The 20,019-nt window shown below is 42.3% G+C and overlaps 1 protein-coding gene across 3 annotated transcripts in view; it reads right to left on the bottom strand.

Annotated features, from left to right (window-relative positions):
* The window catches only part of ANO4 (anoctamin 4), a 428,231-nt gene that overhangs the window by 156,255 nt on the left and 251,957 nt on the right, over window positions 1-20,019 (bottom strand). For all 3 annotated transcript variants that reach the window (XM_066262603.1, XM_066262613.1, XM_066262620.1), the window contains 2 exons: window positions 19,075-19,211; window positions 14,879-15,037 (listed from right to left, as the gene is read on the bottom strand). In XM_066262603.1, the coding sequence (XP_066118700.1) occupies window positions 14,879-15,037; window positions 19,075-19,211 (296 nt within the window). The remainder of the gene's footprint in view (window positions 1-14,878; window positions 15,038-19,074; window positions 19,212-20,019) is intronic.

Below are 20,019 nucleotides of genomic sequence, written 5' to 3'. Positions count from 1 at the left end.
AACGTCAGCGGTGCTCAACCGGACCGGGCGCGCGCGCGGCTGCTCGCGGCGGCTCGCGGTTCCCAAGTATGGGCTGACTCACCACAGGCGCACTTCCTCGCGGTTTGAAAGAACGTCCCTGTGGTAGATTCCTCCACACCCTCGTCTCTCAGATTCAAGTGATAACAGTCCTTTCGCTATCAGTTTGTGTGGAACTCCGGAATGCTCCGAGGATAAATTTTTCTGTTTCTAGTTGATAAATTTGTTGTGATTTAGGGGAGAGCTGTTGGACGTGCTGCTCACGGCGCCATTTTCGTGACGTCAAAATTTAATTTCTAAATAAATTTTTTTTAAAGTAAAGTAGTTTTAGAATGAAAAAAAAAAAACACTCAGGCCACTTCCTGGACCCTCTGGGGAGAGTCTGAAGTTGCCCCAGTGCTTTTAGAGACTCTATCTCTTCAGGCTATGCCCTAATCACGTTTCCTCCCAGACACTGGGCCTATGGGGCAGGCTGCATTAGCCAAATGTGCCCTGACACTAGCTTTCACCCCACATCTTCCGGAACCTTGCTACTCTCCAGCAAGAGGTGGCATCTATGTCCCTTCCCTTTGACCCTGCCTTTGCCACTGAAGTATGGCACCAGGATCGCTTCTGAGTCTAGGTCATAAAAGTGCACTTCCACCTTGTTCTGTGGTAGCCCAGCCACCAGGTCATGAGGAAGCCTCTTCCATGTGGAGAGGTGCACATGGAAGGGAACTCACAGCACATGGGCCTGGCTGAACTCTCGGCTGACGACCAGCCCCAACTTCACAGCTATGTGAAGCAGCCCTTTTGAAGGCAGGTCCTAGAAGTGCCGCTCTAGCTGATGCCCCATGGAGCATAGACAAGCTGTTTCTGCTGAGCCCGGCCCAAGTACAGATTCGGGAGCAAAATTAATGACTGTCGTTTTAAGTCACAAGTTCTAGAGTTGTTATGCAGTAACAGATAACTGAAATACTTTTTCACTTTTGAGTCTCCACTGCCTGCCAGTGTCTGGACTATAACAGACACTCAATATGTTAAGGTGACCAATCGTCCTCCTTTAGGGAGGACAGTCCTTCTTTTGTAAGTTTCATCATCCCTCAAAAAGTATCCTCCTACATGTCCTCCTTTTTGATATTGAAAGATTAATCTGTAAATGTCCGTATTTGATCGATGCACAGTCGATCCATTGTATGTGATGTGACATATTTGTATCTAAATGACTTTTTTTATAACTATTATTAAAAATTAGTAGGCATGTAAGCATAATTACAATATAAAATATTACAAATGTTTTTATTATGCACTTATATTATAGTGTAGGATTGTTGCAATGAATAAAATGTTTCTTTTACTTATCATATTGTTTTCTTCGATTTATTTTTGTCCTTTTCATTGTAAAAAAGTTGGTCACCTTAAATATGTACACGCATGAAAACCGGAGCCGGAAGTGATGGAGGGAAACTTCCTCATTTATTTTCCTTGTAGGAAAGAGGTTTACAGCTTGTGTTTCTTTTGTTCTTTTCTTTTTTTTCTCCACACCACAAAACACAGTGTATCTCTTTTTGTGAATTTGTGCCGACCACTGTCAACCCTCAAGGGCCTGGTCTTATTGAATTCAGGTCTCCCTTGAACAAAGAGAACTGTCTAATATTCACATCAGAACAAAGGTGTGGGCATTGGGGAAGCACTGTGGCTGACTGTGGGTAATTTGCTAAGACATGCCCATGTGAAACACCAGAGAAAACTACTCCCACCCTCACCTTGAGGTGCCGGTTAAGATTCATGACTTAAACTGTGAAACCATTTGGGTAAGAGAGAGGGGGCTGACACAGCTTAAGTGAAGGGACAGGTAGCCAGTTAAATCTGTTCGGAGGAGGGCTGGTGGCAGCTCTCTCCTGTTTGTCGTCAGCTTGGCATCTCTGCTTCCTCCTTCTGAAGTCTCTGCCCTTATTGCCAAGAAGGAGCAGGACTACAATTCCCAGAATCCCTTTCCCTGTGGAAAGATAAGGGGTACTCAAGCGAAACTGGACGGTGGAAAAGAAGAGGCTATTTCTCTTTCAAGGTAGGCTGTTAGAGATAGTTGTGTAAGTTCTTTGTGGCAGTTAGAGACAGCTTCCGCTAAGTTTTTGAGAAGCATCTATCTGTGCCACACTCAGACATTCTTGAGGTCCCTCGTGGCTTCCAGGCCAGCTTCGGGGACCCACTTCTGTGTTGCTTCCTGCCTTTTCAGCAGTGGAATAAGCCTTTGTATTAAACACGTCATGTTTGGAAGACACCGAGTAGCTTGACAGAGGGTCCAAGCAGTCACAGCACTAGGGAAGACTTTAAGAAGAAACTTTTGTCCACAGGGAGACAAAAGTGAGAAAACCACATAAGAAGTAGTTTCCAAAGCGGTGGAAGCTAAACTGATAAATTGCAAAGGACAAGTCAGGGAGTGGGTTGCACGCAGGTCAGTTCTCCTCAAAGGTCCCAACGCTGCACTTGATTTGTCCCTGCTGTGTGCCCCCTGGGAGAGGTCATTTAGATGCAGACACCAGTTTCCCTGCCACCTCCCCCAACCACATCCTGCCCATTTCCCTCCTCCAGTGGTGCACCCGCCCCCATCCAGTCACTGTTTTACTTATTCTTCCCATCCTCATCCCAGCCCTCAACTGCAAAAACAAACGTAATTAGGATTGCAAATTCCAAAATCTCTCTGCACTCAGTTCACCCATTATTTCAGGGGCTTTCCTGAACCCCTGCAATGAAACAGTGACTCTCTCCCAGCAGGTTGTGTCTTTTCTCCACAATACTCATCACACCTGACATATTCATTTGTTTATTGAATGCCTTTCTTCCCTCAATAATAGCAGACACTCATTAGATAGTTAACGAATAAATGAAAAATGACTTCATCTAAAATGGAATCATCAGGTAGCATCAGCTGCTCTTAAAATATGAGCAAGGCACAACAGGAAGTGAGTTAAGCCTTGATCCCTGCCTCAAGAAACAAAGCTGCATCATCATTTTTGCAGCTAAAGTATATAAGGCTGGGTTGATAAAATCCAGTTTACCATTCATCTTTGTCACATTTTCCATCTGTAAGGATTACAAGCAGGAGAGCATGAATTTACATTTGTCTGGACTGCTTCGAAGCTTTGAAATCTCTCTATCTCGTTAATAAATCATTAGTGACATACACCGAGTAGACACTCTGAGTTATTGTTAGCAATTTAACATAATATGTAGTAAAAACAACAGGAACAAAATGCCGTAAAGAAAGGACTTCAGTTTCTTTCACGGCTGCAACAATGCAATGCCTACAGTGCGTATGTAATAAATGATGACAATGCAAAATGTGTTTTATATCAGGTGAGTTCAGTCCAGACCACTAAGAAGCTCTTCCAGATTAATTGTTTTGGCCTGTGGAATGGTAATAATACTTCATAAAATCACTTCAGTTCTTCAGCTGTGCCTTGTTTTGTGGTTATATTTTTCTTTTAATGTTGTGTTGTCTTGAGTGAAGGAATATGCATGAGTCATATGAAATATGAATTACTTTAGAATAATCCTTTGAGTAAATCAGCTCAAGATAACTTTGTACCGGTCATCTTGACCTAGCATAAGAAATGTTTTGATTAAACTTTGTCTTCCTGAACATGCTAAAGCAGTTGAGGCAATAATAATTAGGCTCTCAGATAATTAAGTGGTCTCAGAACTTAAAGAGTGAAAATAAAGGGAATTGGGAGAGGAAGACAGAAAAAGAGATGGGGGGAGAAACAGACAGAAAAACTAAGACAGATAGAAGAAAAGGTTGCCACCCCATCCCCCCAATTTGATGAAGCTGCCTTAAGAAGATGCACCGGTGAGAAAAAGGCTGTGATTCTGATGGACTGCTGGAGGGCAGTGGTAGGTGAACCAAACAGGACCGAGTCCTACCCATTGGACCCCTTCAGCTTTCCCTAGACCAGCGGTTCTCAACCTGTGGGTCGCTGGCCATCGGAAAATACATAATGCATATCATGTAGCAAAATTACAGTTATGAAGTAGCCACCAAAATTATTTTTTGGTTTGGGGTCACCGCAACATGAGGAACTGTATTGTGGGGTCACGGCATTAGAAAGGTTGAGAACCACTGTCCTAGACACAGGCCAGGCACCATCAGTCTAAGAGGTGACAAGGTTGAATGCCTGAGATCAGGAGAGAGGATGAGCGGTGGCTGAAGCCTCTTTCTTCTTTATCAATACCAACAACAACACTTACTGAGCACCTATTGTTTGCCAGACTCTTCTAAGCATATTACAATGTATTAATTCATTTTATCTTCACAATAGTCCCAGTAATTAAGACTATCTATTTAATAAATGAAGAAACTGAGGCACAGAGAGGTTAAAAGCCTACTTATTTACTTGGATGGTGATAAAATAGTAAGTGGATCTAAATCCCAATTGCCTGTCTTGAAAGGTCAATCTTCACTTACCCTGTTCTTCCCCTCAAATATGTAAGTCTTTCCTTTGATCAAGAGTCTAATGTTAAGAGTGCTTCAATCAGTTAGTTGGTCCAGATGAATGAAAGGATGGAATAAGTCTTTTAACTCCTCAAGCTACCTCATGGACACTGCAACAAACTACGCAATGACAGGTCATAGGGTCTTACTCAGTGGTTCTCAACCAGGCATGATTTTACCCTCCCTTCTCCCGGGAACATATGACAATGCTTGGAGACATTTTTATTTTTTGGTATTTTTCTGAAGTTGGAAATGGGGAGGCAGTCAGACAGACTCCCGCATGTGCCTGACCAGGATCCACCCAGCATGCCCACCAAGGGGTGATGCTCTGTTGCAACCAGAGCCATTCTAGCACCTGAGGCAGAGGCCATGGAGCCATCCTCAGCGCCCAGGCCAACCTTGCTCTAATGAAGCCTTGGCTGCGGGAGGGGAAGAGAGAGACAGAGAGGAAGGAGAGGGGGAGGGGTGGAGAAGCAGGTGGGCGCTTTTCCTGTGTGCCTGGCCGGGAATCGAACCCGGGACTCCTGCACACCAGGCCGACGCTCTACCACTGAGGCAACCAGCCAGGGCCACTTGGAGACATTTTTGAGTGTCATAACTTGGCTAAGTGCTACTGGGATCTAGTGGGTAGAAGTCAGGAATAGCTCCTAACACCCTGTAGTACATGGGACAAGTCATAGAATAGACTAATAATCAAGCCCAAAATATCAATAGTGCTGAGGTTGAGAAAGCCTGGAACATTAGTGTTCCTGAAACATAGCATGCAAACTAGCTATTCACAGCCTTTTGTAGCAAAGTCAAAATTTTATAAACTCAGCACAGGGTTAAGTCTTCAGGGTATAAAAACCAACAACAGTATGACACAGTTTCTGCCCTCAGAGTGATTATACCAGCCACATGGACTCTTTACCTTTAAAATATGGTATCTTAAACTTAGAGTGAAAGTGGATACATAGGCAGGATAAATGCCTGTGTGTACTTGCTCTCTCTTCCTTCACTCCCATCAGGGACCATGAATTCCCTGCCTGCTGGGATCCCCAGGTGGGCGGTCCGAAACCACAGGTCTGGCAGCATCTCTATTGCCAGCTCTATCAGTGGCAGTGAATGCTGGCGGTGCCCAGCCTGGAAGCTGTGCTGCAGCGAGTGCTGGAGGATCAACCTTCACCTGAACAAGGAGATTCGCCCCCTCTCACGGCTACATCCTCAGCCAGTGACTCAGGATGTAGTGCACCCTCTGTGCCAGAGCTTCCCTGCTGGATCAGAGAACACACTCCTGGTTTAGCTTTTCTCCCCTGCCCTCTTCTCTTTCCCTCTCTCCTTTTCCCAGAGAGCACTGCACCAAACAACTTTAACAAGAATCCTCACCTCAGGCTCCACTTCTGCTTGGGAAGTTCCACTCAAGACATCACTTGAACAAAAAGGTCACTGTAAGCGTGCGTCAACAGGGGTAACTCTTGAAGGACAGTGCTGTGGTCTGAATGTTTGTGTCCCCCCAGATTCATATGTTGAAACCCTAACCCCCCCAAGGTGACAGTTTGAGGAGGTGGGGTCTTTGGGAGGTGACTGGGTCATGAGGTTGGTATCCCCATGAATGGGATTAGTGCTCCTACGCAGGAGGGTCCAGAGAGCTCGCCCACCCTTTCCACCAGGTGAGGACACAGAAGTGCTGCCTATGAACCAGAAAGTGGGTCCTCAGCAGGCAATGACTCTGTGGGTGACTTGACCTTGGACTCCTCACTCTCCAGAATTGTCAGAAATAAACTTCCATTGCTTGCAAGCCACTCAATCTTGGTATTCTGTTATCGCAGCCCAAACAGACTAAGGCAGTTTCTCAAGAAATGTCCGGAGCTTTGATGTTCAGAAGAAAATCTGCTTTCTTTATTCTTTGCTTATGATTATCCTTCATTTTCCCTTCTCTTCACCACAACCCAAGACCCTCAGTAACACATACATGGACCTATAGGAAAGTGGAGATAACTAAGTGGGGTAAGGTCTAAAATGTCTCTTTTGAAACCAGAAAGCACTAACAGACAGTCATTTGGATAGTTCAGTTTGTCCCGACACCTATTTATTTTAAACACTCATTATCATAGTTTTGATGGCGAAGGAAGGAAGGAGTCCCTGGTTTTCCCCCCTAATGTTTTCAAAGCTCTGGATCCTGAAAGAGCATCTCCTGCAACAGGCTGGATGTGGTTGCAGAACATAAACTGTTGAAAACAGAAAAGGTAGCATGGGCAGCGGGCCTGTGATGGCAGAGATCAACCTGGGTTAGGTGAACACTTTTTAAATGGGGGCGTCTTTGTGAAGTTTTTCCCGTGAATAGAGTAAGAGCAAGACTAGAATGGGCAATTAAATAGTTTTTTAGCTCTGGGTTGACCTATAATTTCATTACTGATGAATCCAAACCAAATCCTCTGAAAGAAAACAAATGTCTGAACCTTGACAATGCTAAATGTGTTAGCTAATGTGCTCTGAGTTTTTCCAAGAACATTAAAGATAATCATCAATCTCCTTCATGAATAGACATTGGCAATAGGTGGGCAGTTGATGTTGCTATTCCTAATGGGTACATTTTAAGGGATTTTTAAGCTGTAAAATTTTTTTTCTAAAAAAGTTTGCCTGAAAAACTATTTTTAAAGTAAAAGTGTTAATATACTGTATTCAGCTGTTAGGATAACTGTAATGATGATAATAAAAAACTATGAAATGCTTATAATATGACAGGTACAGAGATAAGCACTGAATATGAATTATCTCATTTAATTATCATAATAACCCATGAAATATATCTCATTATTAGCCTCATTCTGCAGATGAACTAGCTTTCCCAAGAGCACACAGCTTTTAATGCTGGAAACAAATTAACACACAGAATGTTGGATCCCACTGTATTAGTTACTTATTGCTGCATAATGGAGTACCACAAATTCAGTGGCTTAAAACAACATATTAAGGACCTCACAGTTTCCATAAATCAGGAATTCAGGCACAAGGTAAGGGGGTCATCTGCTCAGGATGTCACCAGGCTGCAACATGGGTCCTGGTCAGACCTGTAGTGTCATCAGAAGGCTCGACTGTGGAAAGACCAGCTTCCAAGATCCCTCAGTTGTTGGCAGAATTCATTTCCCTGTGGTTATCAGAGTGAGGTCCCATTTTCGTTCTGGCTGCCATTTGGGGGCAACTTTCGGACTCTAGAAGGCCACCCCACCTTTCATTATACGTGGCTCCTTTTGAAGAGCTTACTTCCTCAAAGCCAGCAAAGAAGAGTCTCTTTAATGCCATAACATAGTCACTGAAGTGACATCCCACTAAACTTGCCATATTCTTTTTTTTTTTTTTTTGTATTTTTCTGAAGCTGGAAACGGGGAGAGACAGTCAGACAGACTCCCGCATGCGCCCGACCGGGATCCACCCGGCACGCCCACCAGGGGCGACGCTCTGCCCCTCCGGGGCGTCGCTCTGCCACGACCAGAGCCACTCTAGCGCCTGGGGCAGAGGCCAAGGAGCCATCCCCAGCGCCCGGGCCATCTTTGCTCTAATGGAGCCTTGGCTGCGGGAGGGGAAGAGAGAGACAGAGAGGAAGGGGGTGGGGTGGGGAAGCAAATGGGCACTTCTCCTATGTGCCCTGGCCGGGAATCGAACCCGGGTCCCCCGCATGCCAGGCCGACACTCTACCGCTGAGCCAACGGGCCAGGGCAACTTGCCATATTCTATTGGTTAAAAGCATGTCATAGATCCTGTCTGCTCTCAAGGGGAGGGAATTATACAAAGTTGTAAAAACCAGATGGCAGGCATCACACACTTTAGGGTCTGTCACCACAACCACGAGCCAAGTAAGACTGCAATCATGCTTGGGCCCTTCAATTTTTGTCAGATTTGTACACCATCCACAATATTTCGATTTCTTTAAATTGACTCACCTTTTAAATAATTATTTATTTTACAGAGAACGTTTATATCACAGTCATAACTGGAAAACCAATATTACTTGCCATAAAAAGACAGAAATACAAAGGTAAATAAAAAGGTAAGGTAAAATAAGAAAGAAAGAGTTATACTGCACAATGTATTCACCTACATGGGCTCATTCAATCCTCATATAGTTCATGGTAAATATACTGTTCATAAAAATTAGGTGATATTTCAAAATAGATATGAAGCAATAAAAAAAGAACCATTTTTTTAAATAAATAAGAACATCAGAAAAGCAAAACAATAAGTTAAAGAAAGTTTTTGATTATGCAAATGAGATGCAAAACCAATTTTTACTTCATTGGTGAAAATGTACTATACAAAAGGCTGAAAGTACTGGAGTATCTGCCTGTTCCATGATCCCCTAATTTTTGTGAGCAGTGTAGTATTATCCTCAGTATTAAAAATATGTAAACCAAGATCCAGAAAAGTTTAACAAACTGCTTAAGGCCTCTCAGGTTGCATGTGATTGTACCAAGAGTCAAATTCATGGCTATGGGCAAGCAAAGTGCACAAGAGCACCGACTATTATGCCCTCCAATTTTCCTGGTTCCTTTTCCTTCTCCCTTTCCTAACTCCGCCTGCCTTCTCAGCCTGTCTTCCAGCCTTTTCAACCCTGAGGTTCATCTTTAGATACCAGAAATCAACGTGATACGAGGTAAAGAGTAAGTGTGCTCAGGTTTCAATCCTGGTTTTATTTCTGGCCTTTTTCACCTGGGGCAAGTTACGGCTTAGCCTCAATAGTCTCATCTACAAAATGGGGATGATAATAATTAGTGATTCAATAAATCCAAGAGTGAATATCTTAATAATATTGTTTTGTCATCATCTCAAAGAAATCTGTCCAAGATAGCCAACCTTGAGTGCTGTGTGTGTGTTTACTGTGGATATACTTCCCAATCCTTCTGAGAGATGAGCGAAAACAGAAACTGCTTCAATGGGTTGCAGTATTTTCTGCATGTCTGTCTTTAAAGCTCACTATATCTCCCTTGGGGGCAATGTCCTTGAGTAGGACTAAGATGATGTGGCCAATTGCCCAAAGGGAGGGGCTGGCCTTAGCTAGGAGCAGGATCCAGATACCCTGAGCAGTGAAGGAAGGCTGCACTGTGGTCACAGATGCAGGCAGCTGATTCCATGCAATGGGATAAACTTATTCTTTCCTTATTGCTTCAAGGACATTGCTCCAGTTCTCTTCTTTTTGCTCTTCTACATCAGTTTTGCCTCTCAAATAAATGATTTCTCTTAGCATGAAAACATGCCATTATCTCGCCCATCTTTTTTTTTTTTTTTTTTTTCCTTTTTCTGAAGCTGGAAACAGGGAGAGACAGTGAGACAGACTCCCACATGCGCCCGACCGGGATCCACCCGGCACGCCCACCAGGGGCGATGCTCTGCCCACCAGGGGGCGATGCTCTGCCCATCCTGGGCGTCGCCATGTTGCGACCAGAGCCACTCTAGCGCCTGGGGCAGAGGCCACAGAGCCATCCCCAGCGCCTGGGCCATCTTTGCTCCAATGGAGCCTTGGCTGCGGGAGGGGAAGAGAGAGACAGAGAGGAAAGCGCGGCGGAGGGGTGGAGAAGCAAATGGGCGCTTCTCCTGTGTGCCCTGGCCGGAATCGAACCCGGGTCCTCCGCACGCTAGGCCGACGCTCTACCGCTGAGCCAACCGGCCAGGGCTATCTCGCCCATCTTAAACAGAAAGAACTCTTTCTTAACCTAACTTCTTATTCCAGTTATGACCCCATTTCTCTCTTTTCCTTTATAGTGAACCTCCTTGGAAGAACCCTTATATTTTCTGTCTCCATGCTTTCTCATCCCATTCTTTCTTGAACACACTTTAACCATGTTTGTACTTCTTCTTCTCCACGAAAATTTCTCTTGCCCAGCTCACCATAACCCTCCACGTTGCTAAATTCAATGGCTAGCTTTCCAGTCTTGACCTTACTCCATCAGTAGCATCTGAAACAATCGACCACTCTTTCCTTCCTGAAACACTTCCTCCAGGCGCCACACCCTCCAGGTTTCCTTTTAGTTCCTTGCCACTGGCTCCTCCACCCTCGGAATTCATAACACTGGTGGGCCCCACAGCTCAGCATTGGGAGCTCTTTTCCATTGGTAGCTGTTCCTTTGGTGATCTCATCCAGCCCAGATCTCCTCATGTCTTCCAGACTCGTCTATCCTACTCAACAATTCTGCCACTGTGACATCTCAAGCTTAACATGTCTACAAGGCGACCCACTCCTCTCTGTATCTCTGTAAATGGCAACTTTTCCCTTTCTTTCAACTCTTTACATGAACAGCATATGACATACGAATAGCCTATGACTTCTCTCTCGCAAAACTCATTCAACCAAATCTGTCTGCAATTCCCAGAAGCTCTACTTTCTGCTCTTCTCAACTTCTCCTCTGCTGGTGCTTCACCAAGCCACCATCACCTCTTTCCTGGATTCTTACAAAAAACATCCCAACTGATATCCCCACTTCTGCCCTGGCCCCCACTACTCTTCCTCCAGTCTAATACCACCAGGCAACCAAAGTGACTCTAATAAAACAGAAACCAGATCTTGTCATGACTCTGTTCATAACTGTCCAAGGGTTTCCCATATCATTCAGAGGAAACTAAAGTTCCCCAGGGACAACTAAGGCCTGATGTCTTCTGGCTTCCATTGCCCCTCTGATATGGTTTCTTACTATTTCCCACCCTTCTCAGTCAACTTCTATTGATTAGCCCTCTCACTGGTCCATGAAAAGTCCAGGCATGCTCCTGCCTCAGGGCCTTTGCACTTGCTCTTCTCTTTCCCTATAAGACAGGCTCACCTTTGCCTACTTTTATAAAATTATAAGCCCTTCTCAACACCTCTTGCTTTAATTTTTGTTAATAATTATTGATATTTTATATATATTTAGTTCTTTATTTTGCATATAAATTCCAACAGGGCAGAAGTTTTTGTCTGTTTTATTCATTGCTGAGTTCTTAGTGCTTAAAGCAGTGTCTGGCATAAGAATGAGTGTGAAATAAAAATTTGTTGAATGAATTAACTACCAGCAACATAGTATGGTGTGTCTAATTATAGTTATTTTGTAATGACTGTCATGATATGGGTTTTCTCCTGTGTTCTGCATGATTCCAAAGAGGAAGAATCATCTTGATTAATACAACTGCTATTCACACATTCACCATAATTCAAAAATTGTCCACGGTTTAACTACTTATACAAAGAAAAAGACAAATTTGTATTAATGATAATGATTCCAAAATAGGTTTAAAAATGTTAATGATGGGCATGAAATTAAAAATGAAAAATATCTAAAGCAGAAAATGTCAATTAATATATATGTGTGTCCCTTTAGGAAGGGGATCTCTTTAAATCGACAGACACTAAGAAGCAAATCACTTGGAAATAATTTATAAACTTCACTGTTCTTTTGCTTTCTCTGGGCTCATATGAGTTACAGAATATTAAAAACCCAAATATTCCATACCTGCTGACTAATCAGGCTGGGGCACAGGTTTTAAGAAAGATTAAATTTGACTCTGTTCTTACTTTTATCATGAAATAAAGGCTCTCCCACTTGTGCTTTTTGACATTTAATATTAAAAGAGATAAGGATTCTCTTGCTGTCAAACTGTTCAACTACAGAGCATCTCTTTGCCCATTTGGAAGCATCAACCTCTATATCCGTATAACATGTTTTACATAATTTCTGGACATCGTGATACACAGCTACCTAGGCATTTACAACATGTACTTAGTGTTAATCATTTCAGATGTGTAGGGATTCATAGTAAGCTTCCTGAGTTTTCTTTTTGCTTTTCCACTTGAATTAAGTTCTTTGTTTTAGGTATAAAAGGTTGAAGTAACTTCCGGGAGCTGAAATAGTCATTAAAATTGTGTCTCAGTTGCAGCTGTTTATAAAACACTTGATTTAAATAAGAGTGCTTCTGATGGTTTCTAAATCTAATAATGCCATATAGATACAGATTTATTGTTCAACAAAGGCACATTGTTTTGATTATTTGTGACAGAGAGAAATTAATTTCTCTATAATTTCCATCTGCTTCCTAAACCGGCAAATGTCCTTCTTGCTGAGCTGGCTGAGGCCACGAGGATTCACAGCAGGAAAAGACAGGAACTGGCCAGTGGAAAAGGCTACTTAGGAAAAAGGTTCCTAGCTGCTGCTAGCGGAGAAAAGATTGTAGGATAAAGGAGGATAGAGAAGCTGTCACTCAGAAAATAACCCTTGGATGAAAGGGGGGAAGAGATACTTAGAATGCTTTTGTAACATTTTGCCATATGGTGACACTACCCTTTTCCCAAGTGCTGTTATTTTTTCCTAGTATACACTAAAGTAAATATCAAGCTATTAACATTTCTAAGACTTATAACCAAACAAAACCATCTTATATACAACCAAAATCATGAAAGCAACACATCATCACACCAGTGTCAGCACAACTATACAGAAAAGAGCACAATAATCCTTCTCAGATACCTGCTCTAATTCTGATAGATGAACACTGCAATCTAGATATTTTAGGAGACATGTAAGGGATTTTTCATCTCTTTAGTAATACGTATTATTTTTAAAAGTACTAGGCTTTTTTACTTTTAACTAGTAAGTCATGAAATGACATTGTAAAGACCTACGTAGAAGAAACCTCAAGAATGAAGAAAATAGTCATGGAACTTAAAATAAAAATCTTTTATTAATTGAATATGCAAAGCTACCATATAGTTTGGGAATCAAAATTTTGAGTCAATATAAATCAGAGAAAGGTCTGACACGATTTAGAATCATGTGGCAATTCAGAGCTTTAGCTTCTTTATGTAAAAATCCTGAAATTTAGCAGTAAGATAAAAAGATGAAGGGGTGAGTTTTAAGGTTAAAAAAATTAATACACAGTGTTGGCCCTGTGTATGGAAGTCCTAGGTTCGATTCCTGGTTAGGGCATACAGGAAAAGTGCCCATCAGCTTCTCCACCCCCACCCTCCTTCCTCTCTGTCTCTCTCTTCCCCTCCCGCAGCCAAGGCTCCACTGGAGCAAAGTTGGCCCAGGTGCTGAAGATGGCTCCATGGCCTCTGCCTCAGGTGCTAGAGTGGCTCCGGCTGCAACTGAGCGACACCCCAGATGGGCAGAGCATCACCCCCTAGTGGGCATGCCGGTAGATCCCGGTCGGGTGCATGCAGGAGACTGTTTGACTGCCTTCCAGCTTCTCACTTCAGAAAAATACAAAAATACAAAATAAAAATAATTACTACACTATCAATGTTAAGAAAAGAGAGTATATATAGAGATGCCTCAATAAAAATTTAAAGAACACGATTTAGCAAAGATATGTTCAATGGCTGAAGGAGAAGTTTTGTCTGGTTCCACTTTCCTAAGAATGACACCCCTAATGCCACAGTCACCTCACTGTTTTTCTAATTCTCTTTTTTGGAAATATTCTAGAAAAATAGGGCTTGATTTATAAATCTTCAAGAGTTGACACCAGTCTACCAGATCTGGAAAAATCCCATTTATCTGAAGAATCCCAAGATCAGCATGCAGCCTGCCATACAAGGAAAATCCTGTATGTCTGATTTCAAAGATCTATCTCCTCAGCCTTGAGGAGCATAATCAGAAACAAAAAATTTTAACTGCCAATATGTTCTTCAAATTGACTGTGAAAAGCTCCAGAACCTTTGAACAATACTTAGGGAAAATCTGAGCTACGTAACCCACCTACCAGGACTGAGTTCCATGCATGCACACAGTATTTCTGGGAACACAGCAATCTTGGTGTGGATTAGTGACAGAGGTTTGGCTGGACCTCCTGTACCTTCCTTACTAAATTGTTCCTTGAAATTCCCCATACAGAGAAGACGAGGGAAAAGGGGGAGAGAGAACACTGCTAAGGTAACCCTCAAGTCTGGGAACACGATAAAGACAGCCTGAATGCTTCTGAAAACTGGAATTTTTTTCTGATTTCCATATTTTGGGGCCAAATTGGCCAGACTCTTCTAGTGTGTGAGGATGTCCAAGCTGATTGTTTCCAGAAATGTAATAACAGCCTCCAGTGGGGGGTGATTGTGTTTCATCCAAAGTTTTCCTTAATCTGTGACACCAGACTGCTCCACTCGCAAAGATGGAGAAGCAGCAGATGAAAGACGCAGGTAAATTATGACACCTTGAAACAATCGACTGTATTGGAATAACACATTTTGATTTTCACGAAATCATTTGGCATTAAAATGCTCTCAAGGCAAACGGTGCTGCGAAAGACTAACTGCTGGAACACTCTGCAAACACTGCAGTGGCAAGCTCACACCAAGCAAAGCATTCAGTTAACACAATGACTAAGTGCTAAGTTTTCAAATTACCTTTTGAGATGAACAGATGTATATTTCCATTTTTCTCCTCCAAACAAACTACTTACCTCTTTCTCCATTTGTAACCCCTCTGCTCTAATATTTCTTTCAAATACTTCTCTCTTTTCAGTCTGGGGGTTGGATTTTCTGTACACAAGAATGTAGTCAATCCGACACTTCCCGTCTCTGAAGTGAAGTCCGTTGGATTTCTTTTTTTCCCGCACTGTCTGCATACAAAGAGAAAGGGACCGACCAGCTCAAGTCACTCATAAACCTGACCGATGGGTAAGTACTGTTAAAAAACAATGAAAACAAAATGTGTTCTCGTGTTTTATCAAAATTACATTTTTTTTAATGAAAAATGCAAACAAAGAGAAATACAATAACAACTGGGAAAAGCATTGAGTCAACTGGGCAAAACTTAGGACACCTAAAAATACCAAGAATATGTATGTGGGCAAGGATATGTAGCACCTGAGAAAGCTCATGTTCTACAAGTGAGAGTGCAAATTGATGTACTTACTCTGGGAAACACGGGCATTATCTTAAAAAATTGAACATGTGCATAACACACAATCTTAGAGAAATTTTGATAAAGCAATGAGAAGACAGTATCTGAATATTCATAGCAGGATTGTTCATGGACGTAAACAATAAAAAATTGAAATTGATTCAAATGTCCATGAACATGTAAATAGATAAATAACTCATAGAATATTCACACAGTGGTGCCTGACTGGTGGTGGTGCAGAGGATAGAGTGTCAACCTGGAATGCTGAGGACCCAGGTTCAAAACCCTGAGGTTGCCAGCTTGAACACAGGTTCATCTGGCTTGAACGCAGGCTTGCCAGGTGAGTGTGGAGTTGCCAGCTTAAGCATGGAATCATTAACATGATCCCATGGTTGCTGGCTTGAGCCCAAAGGTCACTGGCTCGAACCCAGGGTCACTAGCTTAAGCAAGGGGTCACTGGCTCAGCTTAAGGCCCTACATCAAGGCATGTATGAGAAGCAATCAATGAATAACTAAAGTGACACAATTACAAGTTTATGCTCTCATCTCCCTTTCTGTCTCTCTCTCTCTCATTAGAAAAAATAAAATAAAGAAGAAATAGAAACCCTGGCTGGTTGGCTCAGTGGTAGAGCATTGGTCTGGTGTGTGGAAGGCCCAGCTTGATTCCTGGCCAGGGCATACAGGAAAAGTACCCATCTGCTTCTCCACCCCTACCTCTCTCCTTTCTCTCTATCTCTCTCTTCCCTTCCCACAGCCAAGGCTCCATTGGAGCAAAGCTGGGGATGGCTCCATGGCCTCTGTTTCAGGTGCAAGAATGGCTGCGGTTGCAGGGAAGCAACGCCCCAGATGGGCAGAGCATCGCTCCCTGGTGGGCATCCCGGGTGGATCCCAGTCGGGCACATGCGAGAGTCTGTCTGACTGCCCCCCACCCTCTGGCCCCATTTCTCACTTGGGAAAAATAAAAAAAAATTTTTTTTTAAAGAAAAAGAAGGATATTCATACAGTGGAGTATTTATACAGCACAGAACATGAATGAACTGTAGTTGCATCTAACAATAAGCATAAATCTTAAAACATTGACAGAAAAAAATCAAGTCACAGAAGACTTCATACTGTGTGAACTACTTTTAAAAAGCACTGAATAAAATAAATCTAAAAATAAGTTGTTAGGCTACATGTGTATGTGGTAAAACTATTGTTAGAGCAAGAGAATAATAAACACAAACATTCAGGAAGTAGCACCTCTGGCTGGCTGAGGGTGGGATTGCCAGCGGCTTCGCTGGTTTCAGTGATATTCTAGTTCAGTGTTTCTTGAACTTCTTTGCCCACAAGAAAGAAAACCTTTTACTTTGTGATATTTGTGCATATATGTACATAAACACAAAATACCTAAGACAAAAGTTTTACAAAATAATACCTCTTCTTTCTACTTGCATGCACACTCATATTAATTTTCCAATGCCTTAAAAAAACCCACTAAAGTTAGTCACCTACAGTTAGATTGTCACCATAGTTTGAAAAGTACCATTCTAATTTACAAGTTGGATGGTTGTTCAAGGTGTTCATTTTATTATTATGTTTTCTGACTTACATATAAGTTACAAATATTATTTGTAATTTATTTGCAGTGTTTACATCTATAAAACTCAGAGAGAGAAAAATAGCAGGTGACATTTTTGTCCAGGGTGCGTGGGTTTGTTGCAGTCACAAACAGCGCTGGAAGAGACCATCAATTATGGCTGTCCAGAGTGGAGCCAGGTTTCTCAGGCTGCTAGATTAAAAAAAAAATGTCTATAAACTAGCAAGTAGAAATGGGGAGCTACCTTTACTTTAGGGCACAGCACACATCAATTTCCAAATAATAGGCTGAAGAAGGCAAACACGCCAGACTACGAAGGCTATGCCGGAATCCGTGTTCTTGCACACAAGTGCCATGCGTACAACCTCATCTGAAAGGAACGTCTCAACCAAGAGGGATAAAAGGAACCATTATCATAGACATTTACAATTGATGACCAATTCTCACTGAGTATTTTTTTGGCTTTTGCCTAAAGAGGTACTCAGAAAAGTCTTCCCAAGCAAATACTTTCTTAATTATTTGCCCAGCAAGGGAATGATCAGATAGATTTAGCACATCAGCAACCTGCCTGCAAGAACTGGGCTGTGGCCAAGGGATCGGGGAGAGGGCTGGCAAAGCCCTACCCTTCCTGAGTCTGTTTCCTCATCCAAATGAAGGGGACCAGAACAGTTGCTTTTTGAGGTCCCTTTCAAGATCCCTCCTTTTGTCCACATCATGGCAGTCAAAGTATCTGCATGAGGATGGTGATGACAGAATGAGTTTTGTCTTTGAAAGTAAAATACATGGATAGCAGGAGCGCGTGGTGTTTGTAGAGGGAGGTCTGGGAGACTTGGTAGAAGGAAACAGTTTTCCCTGTTCTCCTTTCAATGGCTAACTGGCTCTGGAAGAACAAAAATATTAGGACTACGCAGTAAACAGATGACTCTTCCGTGTTCCTATTACCAAGCTCCAGTGCATATACACAGATGACTCTTCCGTGTTCCTATTACCAACCTCCAGTGCATATACAAACCCCGCTGACATAACCTGAGCAACAGGGGATGCTCCTGCCAAAACATTTCTTTTTTCCAAAACGCTATATAAACAGATAGGTCCATGTATAATTGCAATGCATTTCCAGATTACAGAGGCACATGGCAACTGAGAGGGGCAACACAGCCTACTGAGGGCTGATCCCCTTCGTGTCCCTGGTCCAGGTGCCGGGGGATTTACACAAGGAAGTCCATTCTTTTCTTTTTTTTTAAATTTTATTTATTCATTTTTTTAGAAAGGAGAGAGAGAGGGGGAGAGAGAGAGAGGAGAGAGAGAGAGAAGAGGGCGAGGAGCAGGAAGCATCAACTCCCATATGTGCCTTTACCAGGCAAGCCCAGGGTTTCGAACCGGCAACCTCAGCATTTCCAGGTCGACGCTTTATCCACTGCGCCACCACAGGTCAGGCAGGAAGTCCATTCTCGTAGAGCTTACATTTTGCTAGTTAGTGACACCCAGTATATCAGTTTTCTTAAAAGAACGGGTGGTTTTAAGAATCTTCCCTTGTATAAACAAATTGTCTTTAGGTATAAGATGGGAAGTGTCTGACCCACCAACAGCTTGTTTTGAGCCTAGGTAGGTTTAAGTCTGTTGAAATGTATCAGACCCATGGAAGATGCCAAAGAATGTAAGACCTGCCCCTTACCAGAGGGAAAGCGGACAGAGGGAAAGGGGAGGAGAGGATGGGATCAGAGAAGGGAAAGAGATTGGTAAAATTATAGATACATAACACAGCGCCATAGAGAGCAGAAAACCAAATCCTGGAGGGAAGAGGAGGTGTGGGGGGAGGGGGCAAGGTAGATGTTGAGGGGAACAAGGGGGTGGGGGGATGTATTCAGTGGGATACTTGAATCTATGTAAACACAATAAATTAAAATCAATAAAAAAAGCAAACCTATTAAAAACCTATTTAGAATTAACCATGGGTAATAATAATATGAATAAATATTATTTTTATTTTACATATTCATGCTTTTTAAATTAAAAACAATTGTGCTCTCTGAAAGAAAGAAAAAGACCTGCCCCTTGTTTTCCAGGAGCATACAGTTCAGTGAGATGATACCATTAAACGGCCCTGCGAATATGTGGGACAGGTTCTCATGTGCATCAAGAATTGTGCTCGTGAAGGAGCCACACACTCTTACCTCTCCCCCTGCTTCCAATCTGCTTGCCTCATCTGAAGTGCTGGTCAGGTTCCCAGGGTGAAGGAGAGAATCGTCATCTTTGCAAGGACTGTTGACAGCTTCTAATTCATCAAAAAGAATATTGACATCCTTGGCCACTAGAACCAAAGTAAATATATTACAGCTGGAGTGAAGAATCCAGGAGCTTAGAAGCAACAATAAAAGAGAAGACCTCTCTCTTTGACTTCATTTTTTTTTTCATTGTTTCAGTAATACCCTGAGTGAAAGGTGTTCATTTCTTAAGAGAAAAGGCTGTCAGAGGTAAAACAAGTTGCCTAAACAGTATCTTTCATTAGGTGAAATTAAAGAAAACGTGAAGCAAAGTAAAGCACCTTCATAATGTAAACATAACTTGCCTTCCATGATAAGAGAAGGTGTTATGTTTAGCTTTCCTTCACTTCATTAAGGTACTTTAGCATAAGCTACTGCTATCTAAGGCTTCTAAGAACTCATTCATATGCTGGAGATGACCTATACTTAATTTTTTTTCATTTAAGTGCCATGCAACTTGCTAAGTCAACCCATAAATGTACCACTTGCATAGTTCAGTAAGAACTATGATTTTTCTTCCTCCTTTGTTACTTCTTTAAGGTCTGATGCTGTGATAAAACATGCAGTTAGAATTTCTGCCTCTCTTCTCCTCTAATTGTGGATTGAAATCATGAAGTGAGCCATTCAGAAGCTTCCCCAAAAGATTGTTGATGCTAACATGTCAATACACAAAGCACTGTATACCAGAGTTCCAAACACAGAATACCGTGCTCAGATGCAGAGCCTTGCAGCACACCAGAAACAAAGTCTAGCGTTAGTGCATGAGACAATACAGTGCCAAGGATCGGTTCCTTCTTCATCAACTCGAATGATAACAATACTGCAGTTCACTTTTTACTCTGATGTTTTAAATAT

This window comes from Saccopteryx bilineata, chromosome 1, assembly GCF_036850765.1.
Source record: "Saccopteryx bilineata isolate mSacBil1 chromosome 1, mSacBil1_pri_phased_curated, whole genome shotgun sequence".
Taxonomy (NCBI): Eukaryota; Metazoa; Chordata; class Mammalia; order Chiroptera; family Emballonuridae; genus Saccopteryx; species Saccopteryx bilineata.
This window is presented reverse-complemented; position numbering and strand designations above follow the sequence as displayed.